General features: G+C 44.7%; 2 protein-coding genes across 2 annotated transcripts; one reads left to right on the top strand and one right to left on the bottom strand.

Annotated features, from left to right (window-relative positions):
• Positions 1-1,016: 1,016 nt before the first annotated feature.
• On the top strand, positions 1,017-6,762 carry LOC128715795 (golgin subfamily A member 4-like). The gene is made up of 6 exons (XM_053810709.1): positions 1,017-1,100; positions 1,767-1,842; positions 1,916-5,862; positions 5,950-6,021; positions 6,536-6,658; positions 6,736-6,762. Exons 1-6 carry the CDS (start codon positions 1,017-1,019, stop codon positions 6,760-6,762), a joined length of 4,329 nt encoding a protein of 1,442 aa, XP_053666684.1.
• A 2,445-nt stretch (positions 6,763-9,207) lies between these two features.
• LOC128714997 (uncharacterized) lies at positions 9,208-13,224 on the bottom strand. The gene is made up of 2 exons (XM_053809879.1): positions 13,097-13,224; positions 9,208-10,963 (listed from the first exon to the last, which is right to left on the bottom strand). Exons 1-2 carry the CDS (start codon positions 13,222-13,224, stop codon positions 9,208-9,210), a joined length of 1,884 nt encoding a protein of 627 aa, XP_053665854.1.
• Between the last annotated feature and the right edge of the window lie 1,552 nt (positions 13,225-14,776).

The following is a 14,776-nucleotide window of genomic DNA, read 5'->3' as shown; positions in this document are numbered from 1 at the left end:
CTACTAGCGCTTTACTTTTCCGTCACTTTTTGCCACTTTTAAAAGGAATTTGCAGTAGAATTTTGTTGATTAATTTTCACACTACGCAGTTCACGAGCTTTCTCATTCCAGAAATGACAGTTCTGAAGTTTGCTTTCTTGGTTAGGCCATTTCGTTGAAAACTTAAAACGCACAATTTCCCGGGAATAAAGGGCGTGAAGGCACGACTATGAGTAATAAACGCATGTATGCCGGGTTCACGTCATTTCGTGCTCAATGCTAGGGTGCATTTACACATTTCGCAGAATTTCAAACAAACATTTATTTGTTCGGCTTAAATTTTTCATCACACAAGCTTGGTTGAACTAAATTATCGTTAAACCTCAATATAACTGAGCAAGATGTAGATGTAGATGTACGAAGGAATGGTGCATACCTCAGGATCTTGTAATAATGTAAGTAGAGTTTAAAAGAAACAGTTTTACTTCCATTCGGGGAGTGTTTGGTAAGGTCCTTCACAAAATTGCAGATATTTTGCACAAATTGTTGAGGTTCTTTTGTCTCCAAAAGTGTTTTTTTACATAACAAAATCAATCACAATTTCGCCCAAATAGCAAACACCCTTGGCCACTGTCAGTCAGATGTTTGTCAAACCAAACGTCAGAAGCAGGGAGCGAAGAGGAAAGTGAAAATTTTTCTTACACGTAGTTTTTTAATCTTCCATCAGAATTAGTGCCGTATCTAAAGAAAAGCGTAACCAAAATAAGGGCCATTTGCCTGGCACGGATACGGCATAACATTTTCGTAACCTCTGCCCGAGTGTTTTCTACGCTGATGACGAGTATGGTGGTGTAGTGAAATGTAATCAGAGTGTTGTCCGAACAGAGTGCATCTCCGGAGGGCGACGAACGAATCACACTCACGGCAGTACGATTGCATCTTGCTGTTGGGCACTTTCATTGGAGAGGGGATTGGTTGGCCAATCCCGTTGGTACTGACTTGCATCCTGACAGACTATCTAATACGTCGGCAACAAAATGTTCAGAAAACTGAAGGATAAAATTGCCGAAGAAGTCAAACAGTCGCCGCAACGGTTCGAACAAATATCGAAAGGATTGCAGGTATGATACAAGCGCCTTTAGGGCATACTGGTTTCGCAATCCAGTTATTTTCATAATCGGATTCCATTCCATACGAATGATCATTGGCCCTCAGTGCTTGCGGAGAAACTATGCCCCATTCGTAATGTCCCCTTTTCCAGCTACACATGATTCCATTTCGCACGTCCGACAGTGGTGTTTGTGTGCGTTTAAACGCTTTTGCTCTTGCCACCCTCGTCATATTTTATGCTGCAGGAAACAATTTGTAATGAGAGTTGGCTCTCACTTGACCCCAACCCCTTTTGCGGACTTTGTTTACCTTCGCCCACCCCTTGTATGCACGTTGGAAAGAGTAGGTGATAGCTACTGCATTACATCGTCTGCTGTGTCTCCCGACAAATGTTTACATTGTTTACATTAGACAGGCTGCTTAATGTTCTTAGCATATTTTCTTCGTGAGGGTGTGGAGTATCTACTTCGCCTACTTTGTTTCTAGCTAAACAGGGTCATCGCTCTGATGAAGATGGTGATTAGCATATTTCGCAGTTTTGCAGAATTTGACGTGGAACAAATGCACATATTTGTTTAAATTCACCATTAACGCGATTGTTTTCGTGAAATTAACAATAAGTTGTTGTTTTCTTGGTGTTATATTCTTCGTTATTTATGTTATTACTGCTTTTTTAGGCTGCTGTTAGCTCTGCATCCTCAACTACCTCCGAAGTTTCGGGCAGCGAGAATTTTTTCAGCATCACAGAGGATGGTACGGGCTAAACCTCAAGCAACATTTTGAGCGTTGAATTTAATTAATCTGGCATTTAATTTCTTCATTTCAGATACGCCTCAAAATTCTCCCCAAAAGGGAAACTCGAGCACTCCTGTACAGCCAAATAGCACCTTGGCCAACACATCGGGCAGCAGCTCTGTACCATCGAACACAAGCCTTAATAATGGTGTGTCCTCGTCAACAACGGCCACAAGCCCAGGTTCAGCAACCGGTAACAGTTCCGCTGGTTCTACATCTCAACAGCAGCGTACACGCCGTCTGTCGAACTCGTCGATGGCAAGCGATGTATCGTTCCGTCTTCCAGTATACGACTCACCCGCAATCTATCATCTCGAAACGGATGTGGACATATCGGCGAGTGAGACAGAATCGGTGTCCGGAAGCGCTAACGCCAACCAGCTAGACCTGGTGAGCAAGGACAAGCTTTTCCAGGCTTACAAAAAAGCACTAGATCGGTATCAAAAGTATCGGGAAAGATACACCGAGCTGGCCCGTCGCTACCGTGAGCTTGAAAAAGATAACACCAAGGCTCGAGCGGTGCTGGTCGAAACACAAGATAAAGCACTGCGCCGTATGAGTGAATTACGGGAGCAATGTGTACTAGAGCAGCAGGCCAAGGCGCATCTCGATTCTGCGCTAAGGATGGAAATTGATGAACTTCAGTGTGTGGTGAAGACACTCCGTTCGAAGCTGGAACTGGTCGGTGAGAATGGGAATATTAGCGGCGGGGAAAAGGATCTCATCTCGCTCTCGGGTGAAGACGGAACCAATGGGAACAATGGACATGTACCAGTGCGCGATACTGGCCCACTGGAGGACCGAATAAAGGCTCTTGAATCGAAACTCAACGACGAGCTGCGTCAGAAAGCCGTACTGAGCCTGGAAGTAAGTGAGCTAAAGAAACGGGAGGAAGAACACACGATCACAATAGCGGAAAATAAGATGGCAATTCATTCCGAGCTGGAAGCGAAGGAGGCTGAAGTGCGGAAACTGAAAGAGCAGCTAGCAAGCTTGGAGAAGAACATGAAGCAGACGCTGCTCGAGAAAGACGGCCTTGGAAAGGAGCTGTCCGACGTGCGCAAGGTTGCCGGCAAGGTAAAGGAGCTCGAAAGTACGCTCAGTACGTGCAACGAGCAGAAAAATAAACTTGAGTCAAAGTTTATTGATTTCGAGCGTACGATTATGGAGCTGGAGAAAGATAAACAACAGTTGAAGGCAACCAACCTAACGCTGGACTATGAAAAGGGCGAGCTGCAAAAGAAAGGAACAGACTTCGAAACGAAGCTGTCGACGTTGGAAAAAGAAAAGGAAGGTTTACTGGTGCAAGTGCAAGAGTTGCAAAAAACGGCCCAATCGTTGGACAAAAAGGCTGAGATTGACACGCTAAAGCAGGAGCTGGAAGAGGCCAAAAAACGTGAGACAGAATCCAACGTGAAGGTTACTACGGTCCAAAAGCGTTTAATCGAAAAGGAAACTGAACTGTTCGAAACTAAATCCTCCCAGGAGTCCCTGGAGCGGCAGGTAAAACTCACCGAAGAACGTTTGGCTGAACGGGAAAAGGAAATCGAACGGTTGAAGAAGCAACAAACAGAGCAGAACGGTAAGGAGCGTGAAGAAAGCGCGAAAAAACTGCAAACAGCGGAAGAAGAACTTGCTGCTTTCCGCAAAACGCAGTCCATCGATCAGGAGAAGCTATTCGAACTGACGAAAGCGTTGGATGCAGCGAAAGAACTTCACGATCGCGATCGTAAAAGCAACGAAACCGGTCTGAAGGAGTTGGTCGAGCGCAATAACGAACTATCCGAACAACTGGAACAATTGCAGGAGAAACTGGAGAAGATGAGTGCTAAGCAGAAGAAGCAGACCGAGGAGAAGAATGGTTTGCGAGCTACAAACGATGAGCTTTCGAAGGATTTGAAGCAGGTTCGACAGGAGCTGAAACAACTTACCGCTCAAAAGCAAACGCTTGCCGAGGAAGTTCGCAATCTGAAAATAATCAATGAAAATTCCGAATCGGAAGCACTCCGTTCATTGCAAGAATCAATGCGTGCTTCAATGGCTGCGGCGGACACGAAGCTGCTAGAAACGACGCGTGACTTAAATCACGTTCTTGAGCTGAAATCGGACGAAAACCGAAGGCTCGGTGAAGAACGGGATGAACTGGTGGAGAAACTAGAGACAGCTCACAAGGAGAAAACGGATCATGAGGCGGAGGGTACCAACTTGCGGTCAAAGATTGAAACCATCCGTGGGGAGAAGCGTGATCTAGAGAAAACGCTTGAGCGTGAGATTCGAGAGAAGACAGAGTTGAAGGCACAGGTCGAAAACATTTTGCAGGAGATCGGTCGACTAGAAGAGCAATTAAAGGACATCAAGGAGTCACATTCCAAACTGCAGGAGGAAAAACAGACGCTAGAAGAGAAAATCGAACGGTTGCAGCGGGAGCACTGCGAATCACGGGTGAAGCTAGAGAAAGATACGCTTGGCAAGCTGCAAACGAAGGTGAAAGACCACGAGACAAAGCTCCAGCAGGTGGAGTGTGAAAATTCTCAACTGGCTGAGAAAAACTGCTTGCTCGAGGAAAGTAGTCGCCGGACGGGCGAGGAGCTGAAAAAGCTAACTGCGGCATTACGCGAAGCGGAAGGACGTGTTCAGGAGGAAAAGGATAAAAGTGGCAGGCTGGAGGAACAGCTCAGTCAGTGTACCGGTGATCATGCACGGCTGTTCAACGAAAAGGAGCTGCTGGACCATCAGCATCGTTCGCTGCAGGACGCACTGGAAGATCGGGAAAAGGAGAAACTGTGCGTGCTTGATACGAACAAATGTCTCGAGGACGAACTGACAAAGGTGCGCAGCGAGAACGACTACCTCAAGGGGAAGCACAACGAGCTGAAGGCTCTGCTGGAGAGTGACAAACGAAGACTGATGGACCAGAACGATGCACTGCAGCGACAGATGGAGGAACTGGCCAAGGAAAAACAGTCGCTCGGACGGAACGCGACCGATCTCGAGAAGCGACTTGCTAGCTACGAAGAGGTTAAGATCGAGAATGAATATCTAAACACTTTCAACAAACAACTGCAAGGAGAGCTGCAGGAAGCTAAGGGACGTTTGACTACGAAAGAAAGCGAACTGGCTGCGATACGCACGAAACAATCCCAGACGGAAACGATGCTGGAAGAACGAGATCAGGAAATCACGAAGCTCATCAATGAGTTTGTAGCGAAGGAAAAGAAACAAGAGACGGACCAGCAACAGCGGCTTGAAGAGGTAGAACAACGACACCGATCGGAGCTAGATGTTTTAACTGATCGCGTACGAGGAGAGTGCGACAAAGGCTTTGCAGACGAGCGAAAAACTCTAAAGGAAGAACAAAACGCTTTAGAGCAACAATTGCAGGAGGCGCACAAGAAAAAGGACACGTTAGAACAGCAGCTAGAAGAGTTGCGTCAGAAAGGGGACGTAGAAAAAGAGCTGCGATTGGAGAACGAAAATTTTGCCCGGGATCTTGACGAGCTGAAGAACGAACTGAACGCAGCGATCGTAGAAAAGCTTGGACAGGTGAAAGAACACGAGCAGGCTCAACAGATGCTACAAGCCGAAAAACAGCTTCTTGAGGCGGACAACGAACAGTTGCGTACCCGTTTGGCAGAATTTACCACCGAAACGGAGCAAAATATTCGGCGGTTCGAGGCAGAAATTGAACAATTAAAACGGGACGCATCAATGCCCTCTGCAGGAACGAACGCTGAGGAGGTTACAGATAACGCCAGCGCAGCAGTGTCTGCTGAGCTTCAACAGTCGCACGATGAGTTACGGAATAAAAAGGAAGAACTCGAAAATAAGTTAAAAAAGATAATGCACGAGGTACAGGACGTCTCGAATAGGAATCTGTTCCTGGAACAGAAGTGTGAAAATTATCTAATTCTTGAACAGTCGAACGAGCGGTTGAAACTTGCGAACGATAAACTTTCCCGGCAGCTGGATGAAACATTGGTAAGCGAATCGAAATATACTGGCGATGAGTTTATAACCCAGTAGGGCAAAAACGCTAAAATATGTGTTTCTTCCTTTTTATTGAAGGTTTCCATGCATCACAATGAAGGAATTGCCGCTAATACCGAGTTCGAGTACTTAAGAAACATTCTATTCCAGGTGTGTATACATTAAAGGGGTATTTAAGTGCAAAATAAATCCGCCAAAGTTCCACATTAAAAAGGATTCCAGCTTCTCGGCGAAGATCTTTAGACTCTCTTTCAAATCTTTCAGAGAGTCATCAGTCAAAATTCATCTTTAGACTCTTTTTCCTAGACTCTCTTTTCTTTAGACCTTTCAAAGGAACTCATTGTGCTTTCGTACAATTTGATCTTTAATTGATCAATGATCGCTGAAGATCTGGAACGTGATTTAAACATTTTCTTCAAAGTCTATGACAATAGAATGTTTGTATATACCACTGGTTATACCACCTTTCGTTCGCGATATCCTTTAGTTGTTAAACGCTATTAGGTGAGATCCTCAAACAGCGTACAGAGCGTTTTTCTAGACCATATTCTTGTATAAGTGGCATACGAACGTTTATTGAATCTTTTAGCTCCAATTCGGCAAACAATTTCTTCAAATTTCAATCAGTTAATCGTTCTATTTCTTACGAATCTTACGATTGCAGTATCTCAGTGGAAGCGTTACTGGAAACAACAGCACCCTCGTGAAGGTGATAGCGGCTGTCCTGAAGTTTTCACCGCAACAAACGCAGGTTGTCATAGAGAAAGAGGCCCATCGGAGATCATTGGTAAGAAGACAGCGGTAGCAAGTGCACTGAACTCGTTAATCATTTGTCCAATCTCGTTTGTATTCCTACACCATTAGATGGGTCAGATAAACAATCTACTATAGCAGGAAAAGACGATGGCAATGCAACAGTCACAGAATCAGCAGTATCGCAAGGGAGGATATGGTTTTCAATTTTTCTAAACCGCGATAAGTTCAATTCGTCCGATGGTTTTATCATATTGACGGCGTTATCGTGCGGCAGGAGAGAGTGTATTTATACAGTTGTTATATCATTGTTCATTTACGTGGTGTATTGTTAAGGAGCTACGTGGTTTAACCCCTTGTCCATATTATTCTTTTTGTTGAGTTACGCACTTGTATTCAGTTCTATTTTCCGTTCCCATTATTGTGCTGTGTTACGTGAGTTGGAACACATTATTAACACTCCTACTGACATGTTTTTAAGTCCGTTGTTAAAACGGAAAGGCGTGTGCGAGCAAAGGGAAATTAGAAGCAAAGAAAACATGATTACAAATCAAAAAGTTCCTCCAACAAGGAGAAGCCGTATGATATACGGAACAGGCTATAGACAGGCAAAGCATATGTGTTCATTCGTCCGTATCCCAATGCGAGCGATCGACTTTTAACACAGGAGAATTCTCACATCAGCCAATTAACTATTACGATACTATCTTGAAGAAAGTGTTAGTATTTAGCATTTGAAGGAAGCAAAACAAAAAGGAAAAGAAATACCAGCGGTTAAAACCGAACTCACCAAACTTACTGAACCAGCCGTGTATGCCTAGCGCGCGTGTGTATAGATCTTTATCTAGCAAGCATATTATAATCTAATTAATTTTTTCCTGGGCAAGTGTATTCGTTTCAAATTCCGATAATTCCGCCGGCGTAGTAAAGGGGATAGCTGGAATTAAAAATTGATCGAAAGCTAAAAAGGTATAGCATAGGAAAACATGAGGAAGAGGCAAACTTTGTTAATCTGTTAATCTTTCGTTCGAACAACACTAATAATGCATTTTAATCAAACTATGGTTGTTTCTAAAAACTTAACTGTGTTCTTTCCATTTTGTTTGTCCCTACCAGTGGACTTTAGATGTGAGCATTTCTTTTTTGTTCGTTTTATGTTAACTTTGTAATGTAGACTCATGCATATTATGTGAGCTTCTGTTAATTTAGTTTACGTCTTTGGTTGTTTTTTGTGTATTTTGCTCTGTAGTACATACTGTTAAAATGGAGATTAAACGAGATATACGAACATTCAGCAGAGTGAAGGATATTTACGTCAAAACATAATGAACCCTTCCCCAAAAAGCGAGAAAGAAATGGTCGTAAAATATCTGCATCCCCACACATATTTTACGTGCTTTTCAATGGTGCCTCGTTAAATGTCCGCTTGGAGTTACAATCAGATCCTTGTATGAGGAAGTAATCCAACGCATAACACACAAACACAGAGCTTTAGGTACACGTAAATGCTAACGCAACGAGTTAGTGTTGCTTTTGCATCGCTTTCTATCCCAACACGAGATGACCCCATCGGTTAGATGAGGAACAGGTTAGACAAGCTTTGTTTTCCTGTAGCCGGAAGCAATATCCTTGTGATGCAAGAGAAGGGCAGGTTGTGTGAAGTATGCGGAAGGAAAAGAATTGCAACTTTCCTAGCTGCGAATGGAAACGGATCCATCCAATGAATCCCAGGCTGACCCCTAGCAAATGCTCCCTTCCCGCTTGGGAAGGATGTTTTTTTTAGTACCATTTGTCACTATTATAGTAGTATCACATCGGGACACGACATTAATCACGCTCTACACACTCACAGTATTCTCTTGTCTAGTTGTAATGGAAGGAATGAATGAGCTTCTTCTCTGCTGAAACCCGTCGGTTGTTGACTACCAATGTAATTAGTATGTTAAGAATTATAGGAACAATTACAACTATAGCAGCACTAAACAAACAAGACAAAACACAACAAAAATCCGTACACACGCATTGAAAGCGAGAAAAGGGCAATACCACACAATTTAACACAGAGCGGCAAACGGTTTCCTCTTCAAGTTTGAACCAGTTAAGTTCTATTGCTAATAACCGTCAGTAGATAATATGATAAATGAAGGCTCGATTGAAACATTAGCTCAGTACTACTAAACCATTCAGCAGCTTTATGACAAAGTGCTGCATCGTATCTTGAGAGGTGGAAATTATAGCTAAAACAATTTAGCAAGGAGGTTGGTTGATAAAAAGCAATGAAACTGCGGTATCATATTCTGTTATCAAAAAACATATTTATTTTAGTAGTTTTGCCATTTTCCGAACTAATGCCGAAATCGCTTATTAACGTAATCATGCCATCTTGTCTTCGTTTCACTGTTTATTCAATACGCAACGTTACTATCTTAAACCTAATTCTCTCATCACTAAATGCCATCTGCCATTTGCTTAAATGTTAGGTTTTTTGTATGATACAATTGTTCCTCCCCTGCTGGCGCAATTTACTTAATGTCTACGAATAGGAATACTTTCTCTCTATAGTCAACTATTTCTCTCGCATTGTCATTCGCTGGCTAAAAACGATAGGAACGATTTGGTGTGCGGGTTCACCTTCTGCGGTGATTCGTCATCGAGCGGAATCAGCGCATCCCAGGACAGGTTCTCCACGTTTTCCTCCCGAAAGTAGGAAGGTTTCAGCTTGGGTTTAGTCGCCGGTACCCCGGCATCCACACTGTTCGCTTTCGGATCACACTTTGTCACGTCTTCCGTGGTGTATTCGGATTCGGGCGGTATACTCCAATCGATTCTGGCCGGTTCCTGAGGAACGTTTAGTGTGGGCGATTCTTTTGTCCGCGAATTCTGATCTACCTCTGTATGCTTTACATCATCACCATTCCTGTGTTCGTTCTGTGGGAACGTTTCGGTACTTGGATTTTCAATCTTTCCACTCGATTCATGATTTTTCATTGTATTTCCTTTAGCAAGATCACGGACATTTCGATCATGCCGAGTTCGAGGCACTTGGGGAACATTCTTCGCCGCATATTGCACTCCCTCTCGACTGTGGGTAGGACTTTTCGGGGGTGGATGTGGTTTTTGTTTCGCTATCGATGGACCTAGTACGGCCCGGGGAGAGATAGCGGCGGATTTGTCTTGCGACCGCTTCGGTGACGGTGTCGCACAGGTGATGGTGATCTTCGGCAGTGTTGCCAGCTTTTCCATCCGTGGTGAAAGTTTCTGTTTGGTGGAAGTTGGCGAACGGATTGAGTGTGATTGTTGAGGTGATGGCGGTTGTGCCGTGATGGGAGGATGCTTCTTCGTCGGAGTGGTCGGTGTGTCACGTGTAATCGTAGCCACAATATTGCCATCCTCGTGCAAACGAATCGACCGACTGGCGGTCGTTGTCTTTGGGGAAGTTTTCTGCCCCGGTGCAACCTTCGTTTGCGTTGAGCGGCGTTTGTTTTCCTTATCATTGGCTGTATTGTTCGGGTTGGAAGCTTTGCTTGCACCAGACGAACGATTCGATGATGTGCTGGATTTAGATGCTTTAGAGGCTTTCTGTCCGGGAGTATCGCCCACGGGTGTCTTTTTTCCATGCCTTTCTTTCCTCCTTTCTTCCGTTGCCGGTTGTGTTTGTGTTGACTGAACCGATTCAATTCCGTTCGCTTTTGGCACGTCCCCGTTAGAGATGTCGGTGGCATGTCGTTCCTCCTCGGGAGCTACATCTGGCTCCGTTAAATACTTGCCGTACAGCTTATCAAGTAGTCCTTCCCCTAGATGTCCATGGTACAGATCAAGCGCCATCAGCAGGAACGATTTCGCCCGAGCGCACAGATTCGGGATGACGATCAATGCCTTCCGCATCGTGTACAGCAGATCGTTAATTTCTTTCCTGTGTTCCACCTTGGCATCTTCGCCGTTTAGCGTGATCTGTGTTAGGACAAGTTTAGCAAACTCCGAGTCTAACCTGTACGTCGCTGGTTGCCGGTAAGATTTGTTGATTTCCTGCTCCAGCTCAGAAGTCAACAGCAGCAGCAACGATTGTCCCAAGATGTGGATACGTTTACCAAACGCTACCCGCTTTCGGTTGTAATACTCGCCGAGCAGCGTGACGGAGTTGTAGAATCGGTGCACATCTTCCTGCTTCAACCGTTCGATGGCGAGAAAATTCTGCTGCAGCGTCGCAATCATGGCGTTACGAATCTTCGTCTCGTATAACGATGCATCGGCTAGCTGGCGGGACGCAAATACAATCGCCAGCTGTATGGCAAATTTTCCATTCGATAGTGCCTCCTCGTTGAGAACCAGAAAGAGATCACTGTAGGGGAGGTAAAAGAAGAGAAAGAAGAAGAAAGGAAAAGTATTAGTAATGCCCACCGGAAATTTAGTAGCACCACCAGGCGTCTCCATTATGTTGTTATAAACTTAAAAATACGCAGAAAAGGAACACGTTGCATTTTAACCTTTAACAATTGTTGATGTTTGGGCGCTTGAAACATGGAAACCATGAGGGGAGAAATAGTACACAAAGTTTGAAGGCAATAGCGAACACGTGCAGCATCTTCACGCTTCCACGTGTTGCAGCGCGTGACATTTACGCAAGTGAATTATGCAGCTGGACGAATTTGAATACCAACTGGCAAACAGCGAATGCTGTATCGGATTTTAAATCAAAATGATATCTGCACTTATTTCCATACAATTACTTTCAAACCAAGGGTGAAAATATCCTAAAGTTTTCATATAGTTCAGGCAAAGATTGGTATTGGTTTAGTAATGAATTGTAAATAAAATTGTCGATAAACGGGGTACATATTGCTTAAAACAGCTTCAATGTTTCTTGGGCAGCTTTTAATAGCAGAATATAGAATGGTTAAGCATTGAATTTGCTTTAGACATGCTTTGATGCTGCCACAACAAGAAACATTGCGGAGTAACGATATTTTACAGGGTTTCACAATAAAGAGCTTTTGCCGAGCCCAATCGCCAAAATTGCTTATGGAATTGCGTACACAATTTAGTGAATGGAATATCGGCCATCAGTTTATATGTCGACGGATTCAAGAGTAGATGTGTAAAATAAAAATTTTGAGGATTAAAATAGTTGGAAGTAGTAAGTGAAATTATTTGATATTACTAAACTTATTTATTAATTCCGATTCTGTACATCATTTGATTAAAATATCGTTAAATTTTGCATTTTATATCTCAACACTGCACGTAAACAGGCTGACTTGGCATTCACTAAATTTTTTACGTTTCAATTGCGTTTCAGTGAAGCGTATTGTGTTTCACTATCAATTTCCCCGTTTATCTTACGCGATTCAGAAAGTCGGGTTCGCCATATTCTCTCCATTGTAAAACTCCGTATTGTATTAAACTCCAGGTTTCTATTATCTTTCCCTTTTGCAAGCACACATTTGAAAAACGAGCCCACTAAAGCACATGATTCTATACACTTGGGGTGACTTGTTTATCTACCACACATGCCTTACCACGCTCTAACGTAAAAGAGATTGTCCGTATTTTTATTTGCTGATACGTTTTGATACGGTTAGAATTTATTCACCACATTACACTCATGCGTAACTGTGTGCGTTATCAAAGCACACGGTTAACACAAGCTAACAGCACACAAAATAAAACGCGCTCCGCGCTTCCGTGAGATTCAGAGCAAAACAATAACAACCTTTGTATGGTTTTGTGTATAAAGAATGGGGGCAGAAGTTGGGACACGTAAATGACGAAAAAAACAATCACTCCACGCGTTTTCTTAATCAATCAACAACATTCTCGTGAATTAAATTCCGTCGGTCGAAAACGTTATGCCGGTAAAAGAGACACACACAGAGCATTTTGAGTGCATTTCTGCCATTGTAGTGGTGGTGGTGCACTGTTGTGCGTTTCCTACCCTGCCTTAACCTCTGCGAAGGACAGGTGAAGAAGGTGACGAATGGTGCCCGAAGAGGTGGTGATCTCGACCCTACTTCCTCCATCTTGTTTCGGCATTCGGGAAACTGTGTATGTGTAAGGGTGCGCGTGGAAGAGTATGGAAAAATGGGCTAAACGATCTTGCTGCAACTTTGCACCTATTTTCCTTTGTTTTTATTTAATTCCAATGGCCGTTGTTTTGAACTTCACAGTTAAAAATGTGAAGTGGATCGATAGCCTCGATAGAGAGAGCGCGTAAACGGGAATTTAAAGCCTCTTAGTTCTCACACACTAGCCAACAACAAGGAAGGCCTGATCGCGTTCGTACGTTAGGCTTCCAAGTTGGTTTGTTGAGGTTAGTCATAAACTGGTTTTTGTTAAACGGTTGGGCCTCCCCTTTAAACGGCAAACAACTTGGATCTGCACGGATCCGATTTAATGCCACCGGGAAGGTTAAGAGCGATCGTGCTTCATGCTGCAGCGCCTTTAAAGTTCACCAAGATACAAATATGATGCTTACTTTAGCAGTTGATCGCTGGTGATGCGTCGCCGGAACAGTTCACCGAACTTTCGCAGATGGTACGTTTGCTCGATTGTTTCCGCGTACGGATCGATCTTGCCAATTTCCTGCTTTATTTCGTCGAACATTGCTGCTGCTGCTGCTGCCGCCGGCTGGTCATGGGGATGGATGGATTGATCGGTGCCCCCGTCGGTACTGTCGCTCCGCTGCCGCTCCATACCGTGCTGGGCGAATTTATAATTGGCAAGCGAACAAACACGGAACAGCTGCCACCACCGGAAACACCGGCAACACACGTGCAACGTACGCGTACGCAAGCTACAGACAAAACAACAAAAACGACACTCCACTGCGACCTCGCTTTGTCACATGAAACTTTTAGCACGGTTTTATGCTTCAAACTGCTGACTAGAAACACGATCGTTTTGTTGCGTTCACTGAACCCGTGCGGTTTGTATGATCACATAACACATTACTCTCGCCCTGTACGGCACGATTCGATTTCGGTGCCAGTTCTCGTTGGTTTACGCTGCTGGAGTTGCTCCGTATTTTATTTTGCGCGTCACCGATACGATGGAGGAACCTCAACTGAAGCGACTAATCAGTTTAAACTCTCCAGCAGCCCTGTGCTTGCCTCTGTGTATGGCGCGTGATACCCACCGGGCACCTCAATCGGTGTTGGTGCGCGCTACGGCCGGGATAGCGGTGTTTCGCTCTCTTTCTCACGCTCGGGAAGCGGTTCCTCCGGTTAGCCCTACCTGGGCCCTTGTGTGTTTTCCCACCAACAGCGTGATGCTGAAACTGCCGGGTACACCGTAACCACTACACCGAACGACCGACGTCGTCTGCGCTTCGCTCTCCGTGACGTACGGAACCCAATGTACGCACCTGCCCACCTATAAACCCAGCGAGACAAAGAGAATACGGGATGAATTACGGTGCGAAACGTACCGTGCGCGCTCGACGTGCTTACAATGTGTTCCTGTCGCTGTGTTCGTGGTGCGAGACCACCTCAAAGGGCTTAAGCCACGGAGCACTCTCTTGACGGGCCACCGCCATCCATCCATCGCTAGCCGGCAAAACACACCCTGCCTGGTTCTCTCCAGCCCAGCGACGTGCGAGTTGCAACGGAGACAGATCGATCGGTACGCGTGTTAGTGACAGCGCCGTTTTGTCGTATAACTTTCCATCGTGCGCGCATGAAACATATCGAAAACGTGGTCCATACACCGCGCGATGGAACGACGGAGAAACCGAGAGAGAAGCTGAGCGAGCAATTTTGCTAGGGCACCGGGCGGGAATTGCGTCAGATCGCGGTCGGGTGATGGGGTGCGAACGGATAGCTGTACTGCAAGGTGGGGTAGGAAAGATGATGAGGAGGGGTACATATATTGTGACGCACTCACCAAAATCAGCACACGCACACTGGCACACTTCGATCGGTACGGGGTTGAAACGCATAATTAAAAAACCCCGTCGTCATATGGCTTGAATGCTGAACCTTACACACATTCTGCACGTGGCGTACTTCAAGGTACGCTAGCCAGGGTAGCATTTTCACGCAAAAGTTACCATGGCAACGACGCGTGCCTTAATTTAATATCTACAAAATTACCCCGTTCACGTAGGGTTTACTACCTTGTAAATGATTTTTTTAAAAACAACCTAAAATGGAGTAAC

Source organism: Anopheles marshallii, chromosome 3 (assembly GCF_943734725.1).
Source record: "Anopheles marshallii chromosome 3, idAnoMarsDA_429_01, whole genome shotgun sequence".
NCBI classification, from domain to species: Eukaryota; Metazoa; Arthropoda; class Insecta; order Diptera; family Culicidae; genus Anopheles; species Anopheles marshallii.
The sequence above is the reverse complement of the archived record's forward strand: the minus strand, read 5'-3'. Positions and strand labels throughout refer to the sequence as shown.

Bases quoted from the DNA above. Each gene is read 5' to 3' on its own strand.
- LOC128715795 (XM_053810709.1), top strand. From the start codon at position 1,017: ATGTTCAGAAAACTGAAGGATAAAATTGCCGAAGAAGTCAAACAGTCG. The intron at 6,022-6,535 runs GTGTGTATACAT...TTACGATTGCAG, and splicing joins TAAGAAACATTCTATTCCAG to TATCTCAGTGGAAGCGTTAC. The intron at 6,659-6,735 runs GTAAGAAGACAG...CTACACCATTAG, and splicing joins AGGCCCATCGGAGATCATTG to ATGGGTCAGATAAACAATCT.
- LOC128714997 (XM_053809879.1), bottom strand. From the start codon at position 13,224: ATGTTCGACGAAATAAAGCAGGAAATTGGCAAGATCGATCCGTACGCG. The intron at 10,964-13,096 runs GTAAGCATCATA...CCTCCCCTACAG, and splicing joins ACCAGCGATCAACTGCTAAA to TGATCTCTTTCTGGTTCTCA.